Consider the following 20,970-nt stretch of genomic DNA (forward strand, 5'->3'; position numbering starts at 1 on the left):
AAAACACAACGATGTTTCAACACACTTTCCTCGCTGACATGTTTATGTTTAAATTTGAAACAGTGTATTCTGTATTGAATACCACATCGTTATCGACTTTATAGGCTGGAGCACATAACCCGACGTGCAAAATATTGGTGTACTGCGACCTAACCAATATTGGGTCAATTTTCCAATATGGCGGATACAGCGTACACAACAAAACCTAAGTCAATAAAATCAATTATATCTTGCTTTAATGGTACCATTTGGATGTGTTTGTGGTTTAGATAGGTAAACTTAAATAAGTTCTTGCAGTTTCAGTGTTCCTTAACCCTTGCATTGTTGATAACATTGTGCACCCATGGACAAGAGAGAGCGCATTGCAACTCGAAGCAGCCCATTGGGCTATAAAGCTTAGAGTTGAATTATTGCAACTAAGGTGGTACATAGTGTTTCAAAGTGGTACATAAAAGGACTGGTACATAAGAAGTCACAACCTTGAAAATGAGGTGCTTCTTGAGTTGTGGGTTCTGATTTGCTACACAGTTGGTTCGCATGTGGATATTATATTAAGTAGCAAAAACATCATTTTGAATGAAAAATATGATAAAAAATCAACTTCTCTGAAAAAAAATCACTTTAAAAATTACATATATAAACTATTCAACTCAAATCGACCCGACAATAGGGTGCATCGATGTGAACAGCTATTACTTCTTCAATTATCATTGTTTCCATCGTTCATTGTTTAAATCAACTCTGTCTTATTAATTTAATTAAACGCAAAAATGAATTTCCTTTCACACTCACAGAACCGCCATGACAAAAATTATCAAAGGCTCTGGGAGTATGTTTTTATGGACCAATATGTTAAGCTGTATTACTTTATATTACAAATGTACACTTGTCCTTAGAATATGCAATCAATTTAGCTTACCGGTATTGTAAATAAGTTTATTTAAATATGATTAAAATAATATAATAACATTCAGTTCTAATAACAAATCCTGTCACAAGGGAGACTACTTTAACAACCTTTTTGGATTACATTCCACTTAACGGCAGTAAAAAAAGCGAAACAAAGGATGCATTCTATTCAGTTCTTATAAATAACTATATCAACAACAACTCACACAAAAATAAAACAGATAAATAAAATGTCTTACCTCAAGAGAAATAAAGCCAGCAGTTATCACAACTTAAGCGAGCAGTAATATTTTGTAGCTCCTATGAAAATGTATATTCATCTCTTTTTATACGAGGTATTCTCGAAGGTGTCAAAATGACATGATGTCAAATTTCCTACGATAACCACAGGCAGCAGTATCATAAATTTGCCCCCCCCCCCGGCTACAGCTACCTGTCACGTGACTAAGTTACGACAATATATTTGCCAATACTGCTGCCTGTGACGAGAACAAAGAGTTCAACCTTAATATTTGCCAAAGGCAAGTACTCTAGATAAGACGGATATGAAACGGGGCGTGTGTATTTCAGAGTTTATTTACAGGTCCTTCTGGCCTCTTCACGAGGTTATAGTAGCCCGACCTGCCCCTGTGACCTTTCAGGGGAGAAAGATTAATTTAGAGCCAAAGTAGGTCAAATTTACCCCGGCTTCCCGGGTATTCGCCAAAGAAATAATTTAGAACCAAATAGACCAGTGCACGGTGGCCAATGAGACCTTAATGTGCACTGGTAGTTAGACAATCTCAAAAGACAAATTCATGTCTGAACGCAGCACCGCTGCAGCACACAGCTCCGCCTTTATGGCCCACTTGTTGTCATCAGCCGTCGTCTTCATCCCCGAGACGGTTTCCCCAGCGCGTTGAGCGCACTAGGTACCGCCGCCCCGGGGTCCCTCTTTAAAGCCACCCCTCGATGTTCTTGGGTTCCCCCCGGCGCAGAAGCGCAAGACCCAGGTCCGTCCCGTATGTCCCCCACACTGGTGGTCTTGCTGTCCCGCCGTCCCCGGCCCTCTTCAGACGGGACCTCTGGCAGGTCCGGGCCGGCGAACTCTCGACGATAAACAGCGGGTGACAAGTCCGCTGCATCTTGGAGAAGACAGCAATCCCAGCAGTGTGGAAGACGTCCGGCTCGAGGGTGACGGACTCTGCTGGATTAGCAGAGCCACCCGCAGAAGTTCCCATCTATAAGGAAATATGTACAGGTGAGAAAATCTTCTGCGGGCGACTCTCGCCTCGGTCGCGACGCGCACGCTCCAGCAGCTGACCGAGATATGAAACGGGGCGACCCTATCGGCAAATATATTGTCGTAACTAAGTCACGTGACAGGTAGCTATCGATTAGCGTACATCGAAGCGCCGGGGTTATACATTTTGATGTACTCACTCACGTCTTTTTTCGGCGTAGCTGTATTAAGCCAGCTTTTCACCTTACCTGACCTTTGTATGTGTCCAATAAAATTCAAATAAAATTTCCAGCGGCTAGGTACGAATGAATACACTTCATTTATTCCATTGGCTGATTTGAGTATACCATCAGAACATTGGAAACATATCTGCGTCTTTGTAACACTGTTTTACTGCATGAAACAATTTCATCTCTAATGAATTGGCTTAATAGATAGAACAGTTTTACACTCAATTCTTGACATCAATACAGTTTGTGCGTGCACCTTTTATTTTCATAGGATTGCCAGGGCAAAAGCGTTTATACTCAAAGGCTATGTTCTCATATTAAGTACTTCCATATTCCTGTCAACATGTTAACATGTAAAAGTGTAAAGAGCAGTGGAAGCGAGGCCTCACTTTATGTGTGAATGTCAGGGTTTATTTACAGGTCATCACCGGAGTTCACGGCCAGTAAAATAATCGTTATATAATAAAGACGCTATCTGTGAACTACATGTAGGTTACCTGGAATTTTCTTTAGACCAGAAATATGTTAAATGAAGATATTCAGCAATATAAAAATGGTATGTCAATAATATATTCTTAATGTGTTTTCAACACTACATTGATAAATATTATTTTTGATTAATTTAACAATAATTATTCCACCTTATTGACTAATGTATTAAGCATGAGCGCGATGATTCTCGATACTGTTAATAATCGAATCAAATAGCAATGCCCGACAATTCACTAAAATAGGTTTGTTTGAAGAACGCGCCTATAAATACGGATACTTCGCGTGTGGCCGGTTGACTCATATGTTTTAATTTCACTTCAATTCTTCTTTTGGTTTTCTGTTTTGTATCTATATGTTTATGACCAGCAATATGTAATAATGTAAAATAAGTCGCGAAAACTCCGCGTAACATCCCGTACTGCGTGTGATGCAGCTAAGAACTGCACAGAAAAAGACATTCGCTATCATTGATCTCATTCATTGAACTATCAACCAACTTGTCCGACATATCAATAAAACAAATGTGGATGCACGGACGACGGACGGACGGACGACGGACAAAGCCCGGTCACAAAAGCTCACCTGAGCAATCAGGTGAGCTAAAAACAAGAGCTGTCACCATAGGATGACATATGCCCCCTATAAACGCTTTGGTAGAAGTTATAGCATTTTTCGAAACCTAAACGCAGATTTCGAAACCTAAACTCGGACCTTAAGTTCAAGGTAAAGGTCACAGGGGTAAAAAAAATTGTGCGTATAAAAGGCCTTGTCCATATACACATTCATACCAAATATGAAGGTTATATCTCAAGGGGCATAGAAGTTTGGAGCATTTTTCGAAACCTAAACGCAGATTTTGAAACCTAAACGCGGACCCTAAGTTCAAGGTCAAGGTCACAGGGGTAAAAAAAATTGTGCGTATGGAAAGGCATTGTCCATATACACATGCATACCAAATATGAAGGTTATATCACAAGGGACATAGAAGTTATGAGCATTTTTCGAAACCTAAACGCAAAGTGTGACGGAAAGACGGACAGACGGACAATCCGATCACTATATGCCCCCTTTTCTTCGAAAGGGGGCATAAAAACATCCAACCTCGAATAACAATTAACACATAAATGATTCACACAGAATACATTTTTTTATTATGAAAACATTAATAATCAAAGGGGAGTAACTACTGTAAACTTAAATGCAATATTTAGACGAGTTGTCTCGCATGTTACATGACCTTAATTCATGATTGTTTACAAGTCTTTTAACTATAAAAATATAAGGAAAACTGCCCCGTCCCCCTGGCAACAATGTTTTTCAACGGACCGGAACCATTTTCAAACTTAACTCACATATCTAGGAAACAAAAGTTCTGACAAAATTGCATGAAAATTGGGCCAAAAATGTGACTTCTAGATTGTTGACATGTTTTCATTATATACATATAGAGAAAAATGCCCCGCCCACTGGCGGCCATGTTATTTCACCAATCTCGACTTCGAACTTGTCCGAGAAATCAATAAAACCAATGTTTTGACCAACTTTCATGATGATTGGGCAAAACTTGTGACTTCCAGAGTGTTTACAAGGTTTCTCTTTAGCCAAATAAGGAAAACTGCCCCGCCCACTGGCGGCCAAATTTTTCAACGGACCGGAACCACTTTTGAACTCAACCAACATATCATTAAGACAAACATTTTGACAAAGTTACATGCATATAGGGCATGAAATGTGACTTCTACAGTGTTTAGAAGTTTTTTCTTTTCTTTGACCTAGTTTTTGACCCGGCACGACTCAGTTTCGAATTCGACCGAGATTTCATTGGGATGAAGCTTCTGACCAAGTTGAAGATCGGACGATAAATGTGGCCTCTAGAGTGTTTACGAACAAATGTTAACGGACGGACGGACGGACGGACAAAGACCGGTCACAAAAGCTCACCTGAGTAATCAGGTGAGCTAAAAATGTTAAAAGTTTATTTACATCAATATTTATAAATAAAAAAACTGTTGTAATTAATGATACATCTTATATCAAAATAATAAGGGTTCTATAAAACAATATTTGAATGTTAGAAACAATAATAACATAAATGAAGTTTGGAAATTTAATAACATATTTTTGTGATATATAGGCCATGATTATAGGATTTGAAAATTATTACTATGTGTTAAACTCTTGCAAGTAAAAATCTGACATACCTCTACATTCATTGTTCAAGTAGGCTAAATCCAAGATATATGACAAGATGTTTTGTGTAGAAAAGGACCCCCCCCCCCAATACATATGTCACTTGGCCCCTTTCGACCACTATGGATAAGCTCTAAGCCTCCTTTTACAACCAAATAGCGCTCTAGGTAACAAAACCCAGGGTTCCGCGAGACCCTCGCTTTCCTTCTCTTAAGCTGTAATCAGCAACAACGACGAAGGTAGGGGAAAAGCACACAGACAACATACTTCCACGCAGGATCGGAAGACGCAGTAAGTGCGCACGTGGGCAAATTTACCCACAGTGCAACCCCTATAGGTGTAAATATTGTTGTAATTAAATATGATTAGTTAACATTTTTCCCATATGTACAAGACTTAAACATGTTGAGTAGAGCGTGTCGGCTGGGCCAGAGGGCGCGCCTGAAGAGATATCTCTCGCCCATGCACTCTGGCTCCGTTGACATGACATCCGTGCACTCTGGCCCCGTTGACATGACATACCCAACATGACAAAAATAAAAATAAAAAGAGAATGGTGACGGTATTTGTTGTTGTTGTTTCCCCTACTGTAGCGTAGGTGATGTTTTCTTGTAGAGTAGCGTAAGTTTTTTCCTTGCATGCCTGTGCCTTGTTACGTTTGACGTTGAATTGTAAACCTTGTATTGCTAACCTGCACGTATTACCCTTGTCACTATGAGGGTCAGATCGAATTAGAGGGATGGTCAGCATTAACATCCCAGATCTATTCCCTCCTGAACAAAATGCACTAATACATATAATTACCATCTGTGTAACCACTAGCAATATAAACAGGAAGAAGAACGTGCGCTCTCTCTCTCTCTCTCAAAAACAAATAAAGGCGCGTGAAAATTGTCTCCCAAAGAAAGAAATTGTACAACCAGATATTGTCCTCCCTGTACCACCAACACCCAACCACACAAACGCAGCCCCTTCTCTACTATATTAAACTTCAAAACTATTCTGACCCTTGCAACACCATTAAACACCTGACAATATCCAACAGCACAACAGAGAGAGCCCATGTGAATTTACACCAAGACACAGGGCAATAGAGTAATATCTGTACTAATCTATGTTTATGTACTAACAAGTCCTCCGCGAGGGACGTTAAACGGGGGTGCAGTGTATCGGTGCTGAACACCGGGCACTTAAAAGAACCAGGGGCGCCTCTGGAATCGGGGCGCCCTCTGTATCCCGCTCGAACCCCCACTAACACCTATTGGGGCGGAGAGCACAAAAACCACACACAAACTATAAGGAATTAACATTAATGCCAATAAGGATAATGATAATCTAGAGACGATAGGAATACTGCAAAAACCATTTTGATAAAAGGCAAACCACTACATAATCCATTAAAAAAAAAAAAAAAAAAAAAAAAAAAAAGCATCTAGTCACATTAAGGTCTCATTGGCCATCGTGCTATGATGTATAATATGACCTTATTTTCTCCCCTGATCACAGGGGCAGGTCGATACATCTGTAGTCGAGAAGACGCTGGACGACCTGTAAATAAATCTCAAATACACACACACGTAGAAAAGGACATTCTGCGCTTAGATTTTGAGGTGAACGGATCGAGATAGATCCAATAATGTAGTTGTCAGACTGTACATATATACTTGAAACTAAGAATAATATAAGATATTAAATTGGACTGGAATTCACATATGGCGTTGTTGTTGAGTATTTCATTCCACGTTGTTTTACGGATAAATTGACATTAATAAAAAGGAACGGACTTGCCCTATTCGCGATCTAGCAAAATGTAGTTAATGCGAGTCACGTCATTATGGCAATACGCGCATGACGTGAAATCGAACGATAGGTGTCACATAATTAAATGAATAAAAATGAACTTTGTTTGTAACTGTGTGTTCGACACAAACAATTAGCGATTATGTGACAATATGATATTTGCAAAAGTTAAAGTTATAACTCGCCGCGCAGCCCAAATCACAGGTGGAAGAAACGTACCCTGGATAGTTTTTCTTTTTTAGGAGCCCAATATATTCAAATAAATATATAAAATCATGTTTAATGAGAATAAAATTGACAAACAGCCATGAAAAAAATCCCCACCCTCTGATATTGGAATCATAACAAGGTCATTAACTTGAATTTATCATAGAACTGTCTTCGCGGGCCGCACAAATGTCATAAATAGCTTTAATCCACAGCATCCCTTGATCCTCCTATGGGCAATTCGACAACCTTTCAGAAAAAGTTATGAGTCAAATATCAGAGCGTGGGCATTTTTTCATGGCTCTTTGTCAATTTTTATGTCCCCCACTATAGTAGTGGGGGACATATTGTTTTTGCCCTGTCTGTTGGTTGGTTTGCGCCAACTTTAACATTTTGCAATAACTTTTGCTATATTGAAGATAGCAACTTGATATTTGGCATGCATGTGTATCTCATGGAGCTGCACATTTTGAGTGGTGAAAGGTCAAGGTCATCCTTCAAGGTCAGAGGTCAAATATATGTGGCCAAAATCGCTCATTTTATGAATATTTTTGCAATATTGAAGATAGCAACTTGATATTTGGCATGCATGTGTATCTCATGGAGCTGCACATTTTGAGTGGTGAAAGGTCAAGGTCATCCTTCAAAGTCAGAGGTCAAATATATGTGGCCAAAATCGCTCATTTTATGAATACTTTTGCAATATTGAAGATAGCAACTTGATATTTGGCATGCATGTGTAACTTATGGAGCTGCACATTTTGAGTGGTGAAAGGTCAAGGTCAAGGATATCCTTCAAGGTCAGAGGTCAAATATATGTGGCCCAAATCGCTTATTTTATGAATACTTTTGCAATATTGAAGATAGCAACTTGATATTTGGCATGCATGTGTATCCCATGGAGCTGCACATTTTGAGTTGTGAAAGGTCAAGGTCATCCTTCTAGGTCAAATATATGGGTCAAAATTGCTCATGTAATGTAACTTCTGCAATATTGAAGCTAGCAATTTTATATTTGACATGCATGTGTATCTCATGGAGCTGCACATTTTGAGTGGAGAAGGGTCAAGGTCATCCTTCAAGGTCAAACGTCATATAGGGGGACATTGTGTTTCACAAACACATCTTGTTTTCTCATTAAACATGATTTTATATATTTATTTCAATATATTGGGTTCCTAAAAAATAATTTACTATCCAGGGTACGTTACTTTCACATGTGGCCCAAATCAAAAGTAAAACTTCATATATATTTATATACATGTATCTGAAAACTACGAAACGTAGGCTTTTTCGTAGGCTTTCTAATGATATATAATTTGTCAAAATCGGCTGAGAAATGAAAGTATATTTTTTTAAAAAGACGTGAGTGGGTACATCAAAATGTATAACCTCGGCGCTTTGATGTACGCTAATCGATAGCTACCTGTCACATGACTAAATTACGACACATTTAAACGCGCGGGGGTAAAACATAAAATGTTTATTTTTTGTATTTAACGCGCTATAAATCCATTAATAACAACGGAAATATACTATATTATATTAAAATTATACTATATTTTTTGAAAGAGGAATTAATAAGCAACAAGATAACGTATAAAGCAATAAAATCGGATGATTATTTTTTGCATAAAATTGAATTTACTACAGTAAGGGTCAAATACTCCATTCAACTCCTGTCAATATACGCTCCGTGCCAAAGGGCATTTTGGCAGCAGGGAATGAATGATCTATATTTATGCATATATATTGTGGTCAGTTTTAGACAGGCCTCTCGAGACAGTTTTAGTCAGAGTGAGTAATTAATTTCTACTTATATATGTGAAACTGTCATATTTCATACAAATGACCTTTTAGTACCATTACTGGCTAGTATCGGAATGAGAATTATGTAACCATATTAAATTTCCAAATCATTTGAATCAGCAAAATAAATTATTCCCCTGTGTACTTTAAACCAGTTTGTTTCATTTTAATACTTACATCAGATTATTCATGAATAATATTGTGTATGAGTTGCAACATTACAATATAATCATTTTAATACTTACATCAGATTATACATGAATAATATTGTGTATGAGTTGCAACATTACAATATAAATACATAATATTTTACATGGGTTTTGAAGTAATATGCTAAAATTGTTTCTAAAGTAACATATCGGCGGCCCCATGTGATGCATATCATATGTGTTTTATTATTTACTAAATAGTATGTATCTAATTTATTTATAATGCATGTTAAATATTTTTATAAGTGCGAAATAAAATGTTCATTGTAATTAAGTTTAAATCGCGTGAAATAATTCATATAAAAACCTTTGAAGTACTGATACAAATATTTTGAAGCGTTCGATAACGGTCATTTAAAAATTCACAAGTTCATTTAGAGAAATTCGCACACCGATGTGATTTGGTATTTAAAGACGTTATTCAAGAAACTAAAAAGTGTCTGTGTGACAGGGCGTGGTACAAAAAATATATCTTATCTCTGGTATCATTCTAATCAAAGATCTAGAAACTTCGCCCAGCGATTTCGCACGTGAGAAAGTGACGTGCGTCATCTGATCGTGATAATCTTATCTACACATGTGCAGTCACGTGGTGTTACAGGCATACCAGTAAACGCTCTCAATCCACAATGGGGACAGAGTCTCCCTTGAAGAGAAGTCGTTTGCGCCTCTATCTCTGATATATATTCAAAATGTTTATTGTCTTGTTAGTACACGGACTGTAGATAAGCTCAATATACGCTCCGTGGTTAGTATTATCAATTATGAATACCAGTAATAAGTGAAGGTAAAATCAATATATTTATTTCCTGTTTTATGGTTTCTCTAAAATGTACACGTTATTTGGAAATTTAATAAAAAAAATAGATCAGTTTATGATCCGTTTAAAGAACGTCGCCAGAACAATTTGCTATAAATTGATCATTATTTAAAACTGATACTTGATTAAGAAACTTAAATACAATAACAGTTTAAGGCAAATGCATATATGGGCCTGGTATGCCTTTAAGTACTGCTACTGCTGCTGTAGTAGTAGTAGTAGTAGTAGTAGTAGTAGTAGTAGTAGTACACTCATTCTCAAAATTTCGGCCAATTTTATTTGGTCAAACATGTGAAAAAAAAATCTGATTTTACCAGAAATTAATTCTAAAATCGAAAGATGGACATATCTACGAAGCTTTAATACACATAGTTATCATCTACATGTGTTTTTTTCGTCTAAATACCTGCTTGAAACTTTTGTACATTTACAAGTTGTATTTTACATGACGGTTTGGTGTGCTAGCCAATAACTTGCATTACAGGCGAATCACAAACACATACAGTTTTCTTGTTAATCAAAAGTTACTTTCAATAACTACTGTTTGTATTCAAAATAGCTTTTGACCAATTTATTTTCAAAAAAATGGATTGCTGGACCATCATATATATATCATTGTTAAAATCGTGAGCTATTTTCCTGACCATTACTTCAGTGTTTTTTAACATTATTTTAGGAAAGCAACACCAAGTTGATTTCTTCGAGACCATGCACAGATATCACCAATGCGAATATTTCATTCATCAAAATCTTGTGTTCAAGACATTTAGCGCAAAAGATGTGCACAATAATTTTGAAATACCAGACTGAACGTCACGTAAACAACCACAATTACGTCTAGAACAGAGGGTGTTAAACTATTAATTGTATTTGTGTATTTTAATAGAATATGGTTATTTTATGATAATTACTTTTGAAAGATGGTGTATTAAGCAATGTTTTTATTTTACAATTGTAACTGACGTTTGTCACGTAAAATACCCCTCCAAACATAGAAATAAAGAATCGCTAATATAAAAGTATGAAACATTTTAATAACTGCTAAAATTAACAAGATTCATAAACACTTAACATCAAACAAATAACTTAAAACGTTATCCATTACTTCTTAATAATTGTTAAAACATGTATACATCTAATGACTTTCATCTCAGTTCTCTAAGCAATTCCTTTTGCGCAAACAATTAAATTGTATACAACACAGTTCAGTAAACTTGAAAAAAAGCCTTGCTTTTCTGTAGAAATATGTCAACTTTAACGATATCATTTGATTCTAGATACAATGTATATTCTGTTAAATATGTTTTCTGTTTTGTTTATTAACATTAATAGTATGTGTCACGTAAAATACCAAAATAATATTTAATTACAAAACCCTTTTTAGGGAATGAAACAATGGAATAAACCTTGAAATCAACACGATCCATAAACTTCAAACATCAACAATAAGTTATTCGAGACATTATTCCTGACTTCGTAATGATTGTTTAAGAAATAACAATAATGCCATTCTTCCACTTGAACCTTTGAAAAACAGAACAAAAAGCGATATCCAAGATGATGAAGGCAGTTTTTGTTCACACTTCTAGTTATGGTAACAAGTGTTAGTTTTGCTTAGCGATTTGAATCTTATTTCTGTCTAGCTCTGATAATTTGAAAAAGCGCTTTCCTTTTCCTGTTGAAATGGGTTCATCTACTTTGCAGATAATATCATTTGGCCCTATCCACAGTATGTCATCTTTTATAGGCCACTTTAAACTATCTTTCACTTTTTTTCCATGTTCCATGAATTTTATTTCAAATAACCCTTCATCAATATTTAAAACTTTCCCAATATATGTTTCTCCATCATATTGCGCAGCGACGAAATCTTCTTTTGTAATCTCTTCTTCTTCAGTATCGCACTCGTTTTCTCTGTCCGGATGTTGTGTGTAAGCTGGAACAAAATCTTCATTTTCAAAGGCGACTTTTTCGGCGGCTTTGTTCTGATAATCTTCTTCAGTCTTACTTAAGATCTCTTTTCTCCATCCACAAACGTTATTTTCTGACCAAATAAAGCCCTTGTCAGTAAGGCAGTTGCTGCAGGCTCAAGTTGTATCTCTCACCATAACTTCGTGTTCATTAACACCAACAACAGCATGTTCTTCAAGAGTCCCTTTTACTGTGTTAAGATGCTTTTGGCGGACATCGTTCTTCTCTTTTGCTTCTTCATACTCTGTTCTCTCGATGAATTCATTCTTATCTTACTGTCTAATTTCAAACCCCATTCATAGAAATCTTTCCCATTTGTGATGTTTACCTTTCCCGATTTTAAGGCTGTGTCTGCGGTCCGTTTAACCACACCCCCAATACCATCACAGGCCCCTTTGCCATGGCCCGCCTCGAAGTAGTGCCAACTTGCTTGAACCCCGTACAATCGTGGATGATTTGCAACGGCATCAAAAAGCATTTTGTTGCGATACTGTGAGACAGGGGAGTCAGTCCAGTAATGAATGAATTTTACACCTGGATGAACTCCCTTTACCCACTGCAAAACCTTAACCAGTATCGCCAGAACCATGGACGAATTATGATTCAAGACCTCTGATACTACAACCATGCTTGAGTGGGATATTATGCCATTGTTATAATACATAACTACTGGATGCAATGTTACTGACTCTTGGTTCCAATACGCACTTTGTATTTCTTCCATTTCCTTTATGCCATAGTTTTCGGCAAAATCCATTTGCACCAATACATGATCTTTCTTTTCAGGAAGACTCATTTTCATTTGCTTGAATGCTTGATACTGTTCAGTTACCTTGCGAGCATGCTCCTTGAATACTTCAAATTCACAAACGGCAGTTTCCATGAACTCTACTTTATTCTGATCTACGTCTAGCAATATGGTCCTAAATTTTCCATCATCACACTTGACTCGTTTCCATTGCTTGAAACATATTTGCTGTTCTTGGATCGATGTTACCTTATCTCTAAACTCTTCTACAGTTGTTGTTTCCGAAAAATTATCTGGACTTGTATTTGTTGATACACCATGTCGCTTCAAACAATTTAGCCGTAAAGCAAAATTCTGATGTTTTGTGCACAAGCATGTAACCCTGGCAGCAAAATTCACCAAAGTGATATGTTTTGGCCTTGCCCGACAAAACGTGGCGAAACTTATTTTCTGATTCGGAAATTCTGCTTTGAATTTTATGAATATGTTTCTAAGATAGTCATTCAAAACAAACTTTTGGACTCTCTCTTTCTTTTCTTTTTTAATTGAATCCGCTTTACCAGGTAATTGTCTTGAATTATCCTCTCTTTCAAGGAATTCTCTTACTGTTGTGTATATCTTTTTGTGTGACTTCTGTGTCGTAGAGCTGTGATTCATATATTGCTTAGACCTCACACGAACTCCTACAAGTCTTGCTGCATATTGTGTTAGCCTATACTTTCTCAGAATAGAACCAGCGATAATTCTTTTGATTATTTCACCCCCTTTTCGATTTCCCGAGGCTATTCTCTGTTTCATTTCATTTGTTATGCAATGTCCAAACACAAGTTTCTTCCTAATTGTTTCATGTTGATTAGGCTCTAATCCTGCTTCTTTCATTTCTTTTTCAGCTGTTGATCTTGGGGTTGTTGGTGTTTTCGGTCCTTTTCCTTTTGTTTTCTGCTTCATCCGTGACACGGCTTGTCGCAATGATTGGTTCTTTCTTCGCAAATTCTTGATAACCTTGGCAAAGTAATCGATTTTCTGTTTCTTTTTCTTCTCTGATGTGCTGTTTTGCTTTCTTTGGAATTTCATTTTTACAACTAACGTTGGATCAGAACTTGTAACTTCTGCCATTTGTATATCATTTCCGGAAGTACTCGGGCGTCGCTCTTCTGATAAAACATTAGCAGTGTTTGTATTGCGTATTATTTCATTGGCATGATCAAACTTCTTGCTTGCACGATATACTTCCTGTTTTACTCGCAGTTTTTCTCTCCTCTTTGCCGCCTCTCGTTTACTTAGATGGCTCACGTTCGTATAATATTTTTTTGTCCTTTTACTCTCCTTTTCCAGCCATTGAGAACCTCCTTCCGCTTTCTTCCTCTCTCTATATTCTTTCTGTCGCTGCGCGTGTGACTTGGCCATCTGCAAAATGTAAAGACACTTATTGTTAGTATTGTTTTGTAGGTTCTTACCTTACACTTATGGATATTTGTTCAAATGTCATCAAACATGGCAATAACAATATTGCACACGTACGGACATTTATTCAAATGTTATCAATCATGGCAATATCATTTTTGCATACTAAAATGTTTCAATGTAAAGTCGCTCCCTATACGACCGGTCTGTGTAATATTCAACTTAAGATTTTAGTCCCTAATTATACTGCTTAATTCACATAGGCAATCTTTACGAATATATGTGACAAACATTCATTATGTGTCTGTAGATATAGAATTACATGCACAGCGTTTTATGAACACGGAGAATTTAATTGGACATAAAAATAATTATTTGACATTCATATAGAGGTTACTGCCAGATTCTGTATTTTACGTGACTAAATATCTACTAAATATCTAAATACAATGTATCTAAATGTAGAATATGCATCCAATGATAAATGTATACCTAAAACCGTATGCATCTTCTATCGCAGATATTTAGTAAATGTGATATCTTCTGAAAAATCCCCATATTTGAGACACAGACAACATCGAAATAATATTTAAAAATGTGCTGTAGACATGCCATCCCTAAATTATTTTAGAGCTGTTATATTTCTTAAATTTAAATTGAATAAATGTTTTCCATTTCTTGGATAAATACAAGGCAATTGAAATATACCAATCTAACATACTAACGTCCTCATGAGTTACCCCATTTGCCACGATGAATTTTACGTGACAACAATGTGTTGTTTACGTGACAATAGTTAGCGTGAAGAATTTTCATACTTTGCTAGAAATCATTGCATATACATAAAAAATCAATATATCTTAAACCATCGACAAGTTAAAATAAAGTACTATAAGTAAGATTTTCCAGCAATCGCCTAAATTATACGATCAATCAAATATCAGTAAAAAAAACTTACCTTGAATAATCATAGATTCTCACAGTTCCACACAAACGAATCCTTAAGAAATGGCGATTTTCTCAAACAGATGACGTCAGCAAAGTGTCTATGACGTATTTATAATGACAGGGTAACTTATATCGCTGCAGTTTTTATCTAAACCCTGTAAAGATTAAAATGCGTCACGTAAAGTTACAGTCACGTAAAATGTTTTTCATCTGTGCAATTGAAATGTGCAGGCCAATCATGATAGTCGACTAAAAATCTTTTCTTTTCTGAAACATAGATCCAAGACTAACATTTCAGTGTTAAATTAGATGACAGAAAACGAACAGAAGTAAAGCTGTGCTCGTCACGTAAAGCTTCAGTGAAAAACGCAGACACTTTAAAAGAAATGAAAACAAGTACAATTTTTTTAATTATTATTTCACTCTGTATGGAATACATTTATCAACGTTATGCAATAGGATACTGTATTTTATATAATAAATTTTCATTTTGTGCTGAATGGTAGATACTGTGAGTGTTCAAAGTCGAATGTCACGTAAAATACAGTGACCTTGGTACAAAATTAAATCATAAAAAACGAATGTTTGCAAGTGAACGGATAACTTTATATGATGTTTTTTTATATTATCTCAAGACTACAGAGTTTAAATAAATACCATACATGATGAAAGCAAACAAATTCAACTAGAATATCTCCATATAAATGAATGTGAATGGAGTTGTGACATGCGTTTTTGGCATGGGGTGCGCGTTTTGAAATATTTTTTTTTAGTCAAAACACTTCGATTGAAGCTTTATTATGTTTTATTTCCTTAAAATAAAAGTTTCTCCGGCCCTAGAATTATTAAACTGATATATTTCACTTCTTTTAAAGGTCACACAAGTTTGCAATTACCTTGTGACATGCGTTTGGTCGTTAATTTGAGAATGAGTGAGTAGTAGTAGTAGTAGTAGTATGTTTTGTTATATCAGAACTTGCCTTTAGGACGTTTTCAAATGTTCCCTCCATATAATCCGCGTCTGTGATTGGCCGATTATCTTGTGCGCACAATATAGCGATTGTGTTTTCAAGTCTCAAAAAAAAAAAAGAGACGGGAAAACAGAACTTGTGTTTTCCGCTCCCCCCCCCCCCCCCCCAAAAAAAAACCTCCTGAAAACAGACTTATTTTGTGTTTCCCCGAGTTAAGGTAGTGCACCTCTAATGGGCACATATCCAAATATAATCTAATTAATTATTTTCTTAATCAGCATCATTTCACTGAACTACATGCAAATTTGTAGGTAGGCTTTCCATGCTTTTTAAAAAAATATACCGATTTTTTCAAAACCACCCCCACGCTCGGCTTTTGTCCAGTTTATTTTCACCCCTGGGGTATATAAAAGTTCCATAATTCATTCAAATTTCCAAATATGGGCATGCAGTTGGTGTGTACAGATGCTGTAAAGGTGTTTAAAGTTTAAACAAGATGAAATAAGTATTCTTTTACAGACATTTATTTTTTACAAATTTTTATCTATGGAAGAGCACCATGAAATGTAAGTGATTTCAGCCAAGTAAAAATTGGGTCGGTTAAAAACAAAGTGTCATAAAATGCAAAATAGTATCATTTAAGTCATATTTTAAACTTAGTTTTTATAGAAACACTATATACAGCAAAAATACCAAGAACTAGACAGATTTACCGTTTACTTTTTGAAATAAAAATAAAAATGCAACATGCATGGTTCGTATTTTCAACAGTAAATCACCCAATTTCGCCATAACGTTGTTTTAATTTTAATAATTGAAAAATGTGCATAAAAATTGCAACATATTTAACAATAAATATAGCTTATATGCCATATTAAATCAAATTACGTTAGAAAATAAATAAAACGCGTCGCAAAAAAGTATACGTCGTCGGCAAGATTCGAACCTGCGCGGGAATATCCCAAAAGATTTCTAGTCTATCGCCTTAACCACTAGGCTACGGCACCTAATAGTAGGCTCTTCAACCTTCGAAGAAATCGCGGGAAATCATTAGAGGTGCACTACCTTAATTTTTTTTTTTGGCGACGGGAAAGCATAAATATAATATATCTGCAATCAATTTGATTGTAAATATGTTCAAATATAATTTAAATAATAAAATTCAATACCTTTTGTGTTCATTCAGTCATATGCAATGACACGATGCTAGTTGTAAAATAATCGTTTGAATCCAATTAATACTAATTACACGAAACGAATTAAATATATGACAAATGCTGTCACAAGGGAGATTACTTTAACACAATTACTTTGTGGGATACATTCCAATAAACTACATATTTCCCTGTTAAAATGTGCTTAACAAACCTGAGTTGCATTCTGTTCATTTCTTATAAATTATTTTATTTAATATGACTCGCATAAACCAGCTTTAAAACTGACTTTTAGGCCGTTTGACCAAAGTGGGACTGTTTTGACCAATTATGGGGACGTCATGACAAACTTTTGGGTCGTTTTGACTAGGGACCGATATGACCTGGGGCCGTTTTGACTGTAAGCCGCTACGAAGGCTACGCTACACCAACAATAACAGTCTTAGTATGGAGAAATCAGGAAATGAAATTATTCGTGAATTTAGAGCTGAGAAAAAGAAAGGGAGCATTGTCAAGAGATTTAAGGATGAATTCTTTGCCCTAGACCTCATACGTGTATGTTTGCAATATGTCAAATCTTGATAAATTATGCCTTGTTTATGGTTTGGGTTATTTGGCGATATTGTATTATTAGTTCGAATGTAACATTTCGGATATCATATGATGAGATTTTTAAGGCGTCTAGTATTGTATTGATTTGGTATCCTCGAAATATCAAACAATGTTAATGAGGGCAAATGTAATTGAAGATTTCCATATAGGGCAGTCCAGTAAACAATGTATTTGTAAAAAATCAGGAATTAGGGGAGTACAGTCGATCGGTGTATAACGTATAGCTAAGGACTTCGAGTCTCATTTCAACGTAAACACCATGCATTCAGTAATTCAACCATTAAACATAGATAGACACATTTCTTTCCTATTGAAGACACCCCAGCGGTTTTAAATTTCTGAAATAATATTATTTGTTTACACTGATTCAGCCATTACCGGATTGCTTAGGTCTTTATTGGATTACATGTGTATCGTGTTATTTCCTGAAATTTGACACAGCATTTGTAAAAACTAATTGCAATATGTGTACATTTACAGAAAGGAAATACATTTCTGCGTTTAATAAGACCAAGTTCATGGAAATTGCTGCACAATTGATGAAGTAATGGCTGTTCAAAGCGATACACCCTATATTCGGGTCATTTTGAGTTGAGTACCTTGTTATATATATAGATTTGATAGTGAAAAATATGTTTTCAGAGAAATCTATTTTTCGTTATAATTTTGATTATTTTTCATTAAATATGATGTTCTCGCTAATTTATATCATAGCCACACGCTAACCGCATGTGTATTGGACAACTTCAATTGAGTTTATATTTATTTTGAGACAATCCCCACATTCCTGAATATGGGTCACCACATGTCCGTTATTCACTAAATCCCGAGTTGCAGCTTTCATGCTTATTTTATATGGTACGCATACTTTTGTAAAGGACACATAATACTAAAATATTACATCAATGAACATTATGTTTACCTAACAAAATCTGCAAAATTCAAGAAACCATTCGTCTGCACTTTTCCTGTTGTCACAAAAACGGTGCATACATAACGTGACCTTGTTTTGCTTTCGAAAAAAGAAACAGTTGTAAACATTGACACACGTCAACAAAAACATGAATCGACTTAACAATGATGGGCTTTTTGTATTCAATTCATAGAAAACTATAAATCTTAACATAAATAAAAGTATTTTGCAGAAAACGTTTAAGCTATCCGTTACTCACTAAAATCCGCTATACACCAATCGACTGTATTAGAAAATAAGTTGATGTATCTTGTTATGAAACATTTTGAAAATATAAACTTTATTGTTTTCATCAAATTTATTGTCCTTGACAGATTTTTTTTTTCAATTAAGTTTAGGACTGATTTGTCACATTGGGCATACACATACTAAGCATGTGAACATGAATAATTGGTTACTACTGACTGATTAAATAAAACAACCATTCTTAAATGTTAAGCTATGCAATTGACTATGTAATACTACATTATGACTTGGTTAGAGCTACATTATGCCTTCAGTTTAATTTGTTGCAATACAAACTCACCTCAACATTCTCTTTTGTTTAGATTATGTATGATGACTCAGAAAAATTGGTTGACAAGTTTGAAATACTGGTGGCTCTTGAAGAATATGGACACCTGGGAATTTCAAGTGAGAGGTAACTGCATTTATCTGTGATGACTTATCATGTTCATAACGGGCCTGTTCCTGGAGTATGTACAGGTCCTTCAAACAGACTCATTCTCAAACTGAAATTATAAAAAGCTTACCTTTTTAGAAAGAAGTGTCTATTAATAATTGCATCTATACAAAAATTTAATTACATCTAATCAAGCATATTACTATAATTGATATGATTTTGTTGTTCTAATTTGAATTTTTATAAAGTTATATTTAATTAAATTAGTTTTTTAACTTTTTTTCCAAATTAGTGTACTTTTTGCATGAACAAATTCCCTATAATCAAATGACCAGGATAAGGCCTACATCTCTTGATATTTTTTAATTGACCAATTGCAAAACTATATTTCTCTTAAACCTTTCCCCTATAAGAAGCAAAGTGAAAATGACTTTTGCAAACAGCATAAAACCAGAACAGCCTGTGAGTAACTCACAGTCTGTTCAGGTTTTATGCTGTTTGCTGCTAATCAGCATCTAAGGTTTGGAAATGAAGCCTTAAAAACTTGAATCTAGTAAGAAAGGTCTTTAATTAAACATTACTTTCTAAGATACTGCAAATGCGTCAAAATATGTATCTAAGTGGTAAAGGGTCGATGCTTCTTTGTACCACTTAAATATAAAACACGTATTGGCCAACTACCGGTAGTTTTTGTGCAGTTTTTGTCTGTAACCATAACAGGGAATGCTATGAAATATATGAACTTTTGTATTAAAATGAGACAAAATACTAGTAAATGTTTTTTAAATCAACATGAATATACTTCTATAAAGTAAAAAACTTTGTATATTTTCTAATAAAGAAAAACATATCTTTGTATGTTTTATTGGAAATTCAATGTGTGCGTGTGTGTGTTTTGAAGTTTATGAGTTCCTTCCAGACCAGATCATGCATTATGTGAAGACCTGGAATGTGTCCCAGGGCTCCTACCTAATTTTGCTTACTAGACACACAAAAATTGGGATGAATTTTGAATAAAAGCTGCATTTTCCAGCTATTTAGTTATTACTGAAAGTTATTTAATTTTGGTGTGATCTTATGCTGTGGGGGAAAACCGGATTTCCCAGAGAAAACCCACTTGTCCAGTATGGTGACCACCTACCAAACTCACATGCACCGAAACAGGACTTGAACCCGGGTTGCAGACGTGAGAAGCACATGTACTAGGCACTGCTCTTACCAGAAATCCATGGAAAATTAAACATTATCATTGTTACTTTTATAGTGTGGATCAGGTGGTAACGTCACTCCTCGATGTTTACCATCAGGCCCAGGACAAGTCAGAAGCCAGCCACTTTGTGTGCCAGCTGCTAACAACATGTACCAGTCTAATCATACAGATGAATCAGCTGGTAACACACGTTTTGTGATCAAATCTTCTTTCAAGCAATATTATTTTTATAGTGAATGGAAAAAAATTCAATATTGAGATAATACTAAGTTTCTCAATTGTTTTAAGGGTTGTGTTCTGTCAGAGATTTTGAAGTCTTGAAATGTGATAGATATGTTACAACTGAATTGTGTAATTAAAGATAAGAGATGTTAGTGATCTGAATTCTTCTGAAAAAAAGGAGAACACTATTACATGTAATGTGAAGTAATCATAGATTGCAGTGCTTAGAATTATTGCCTGTACTATA

At 35.4% G+C, this 20,970-nt stretch overlaps 2 protein-coding genes across 16 annotated transcripts in view; one reads left to right on the forward strand and one right to left on the reverse strand.

The window, feature by feature from the left end:
• Positions 1-17,185, reverse strand: part of LOC127877678 (zinc finger protein 708-like) — a 55,590-nt gene extending 38,405 nt beyond the window's left edge. For 3 of the 10 annotated variants that reach the window (XM_052423789.1, XM_052423782.1, XM_052423779.1), the window contains exon 1: positions 1,149-1,288. The gene's annotated coding sequence lies outside the window, so the exon portion shown is untranslated. Of the gene's footprint in view, positions 1-919; positions 1,006-1,148; positions 1,292-17,099 lie in introns of those variants that run through there. The other 7 variants (XM_052423788.1, XM_052423786.1, XM_052423787.1 and 4 more) reach the window with 5 other exon arrangements.
• LOC127877681 (AP-5 complex subunit beta-1-like) overlaps positions 9,713-20,970 on the forward strand; it is a 67,290-nt gene continuing 56,032 nt past the window's right edge. For 5 of the 6 annotated variants that reach the window (XR_008048523.1, XR_008048524.1, XR_008048525.1 and 2 more), the window contains exons 1-3: positions 17,502-17,639; positions 19,218-19,309; positions 20,556-20,682. Coding sequence is in view for 2 of the 6 variants with exons in the window: in XM_052423793.1 (XP_052279753.1) it covers positions 17,532-17,639; positions 19,218-19,309; positions 20,556-20,682 (327 nt within the window). In the remaining 4 variants the exon portion in view is untranslated. Of the gene's footprint in view, positions 9,817-17,501; positions 17,640-19,217; positions 19,310-20,555; positions 20,683-20,970 lie in introns of those variants that run through there. The other variant, XM_052423794.1, reaches the window with a different exon arrangement.

This window comes from Dreissena polymorpha, chromosome 4 (assembly GCF_020536995.1).
Source record: "Dreissena polymorpha isolate Duluth1 chromosome 4, UMN_Dpol_1.0, whole genome shotgun sequence".
NCBI classification, from domain to species: Eukaryota; Metazoa; Mollusca; class Bivalvia; order Myida; family Dreissenidae; genus Dreissena; species Dreissena polymorpha.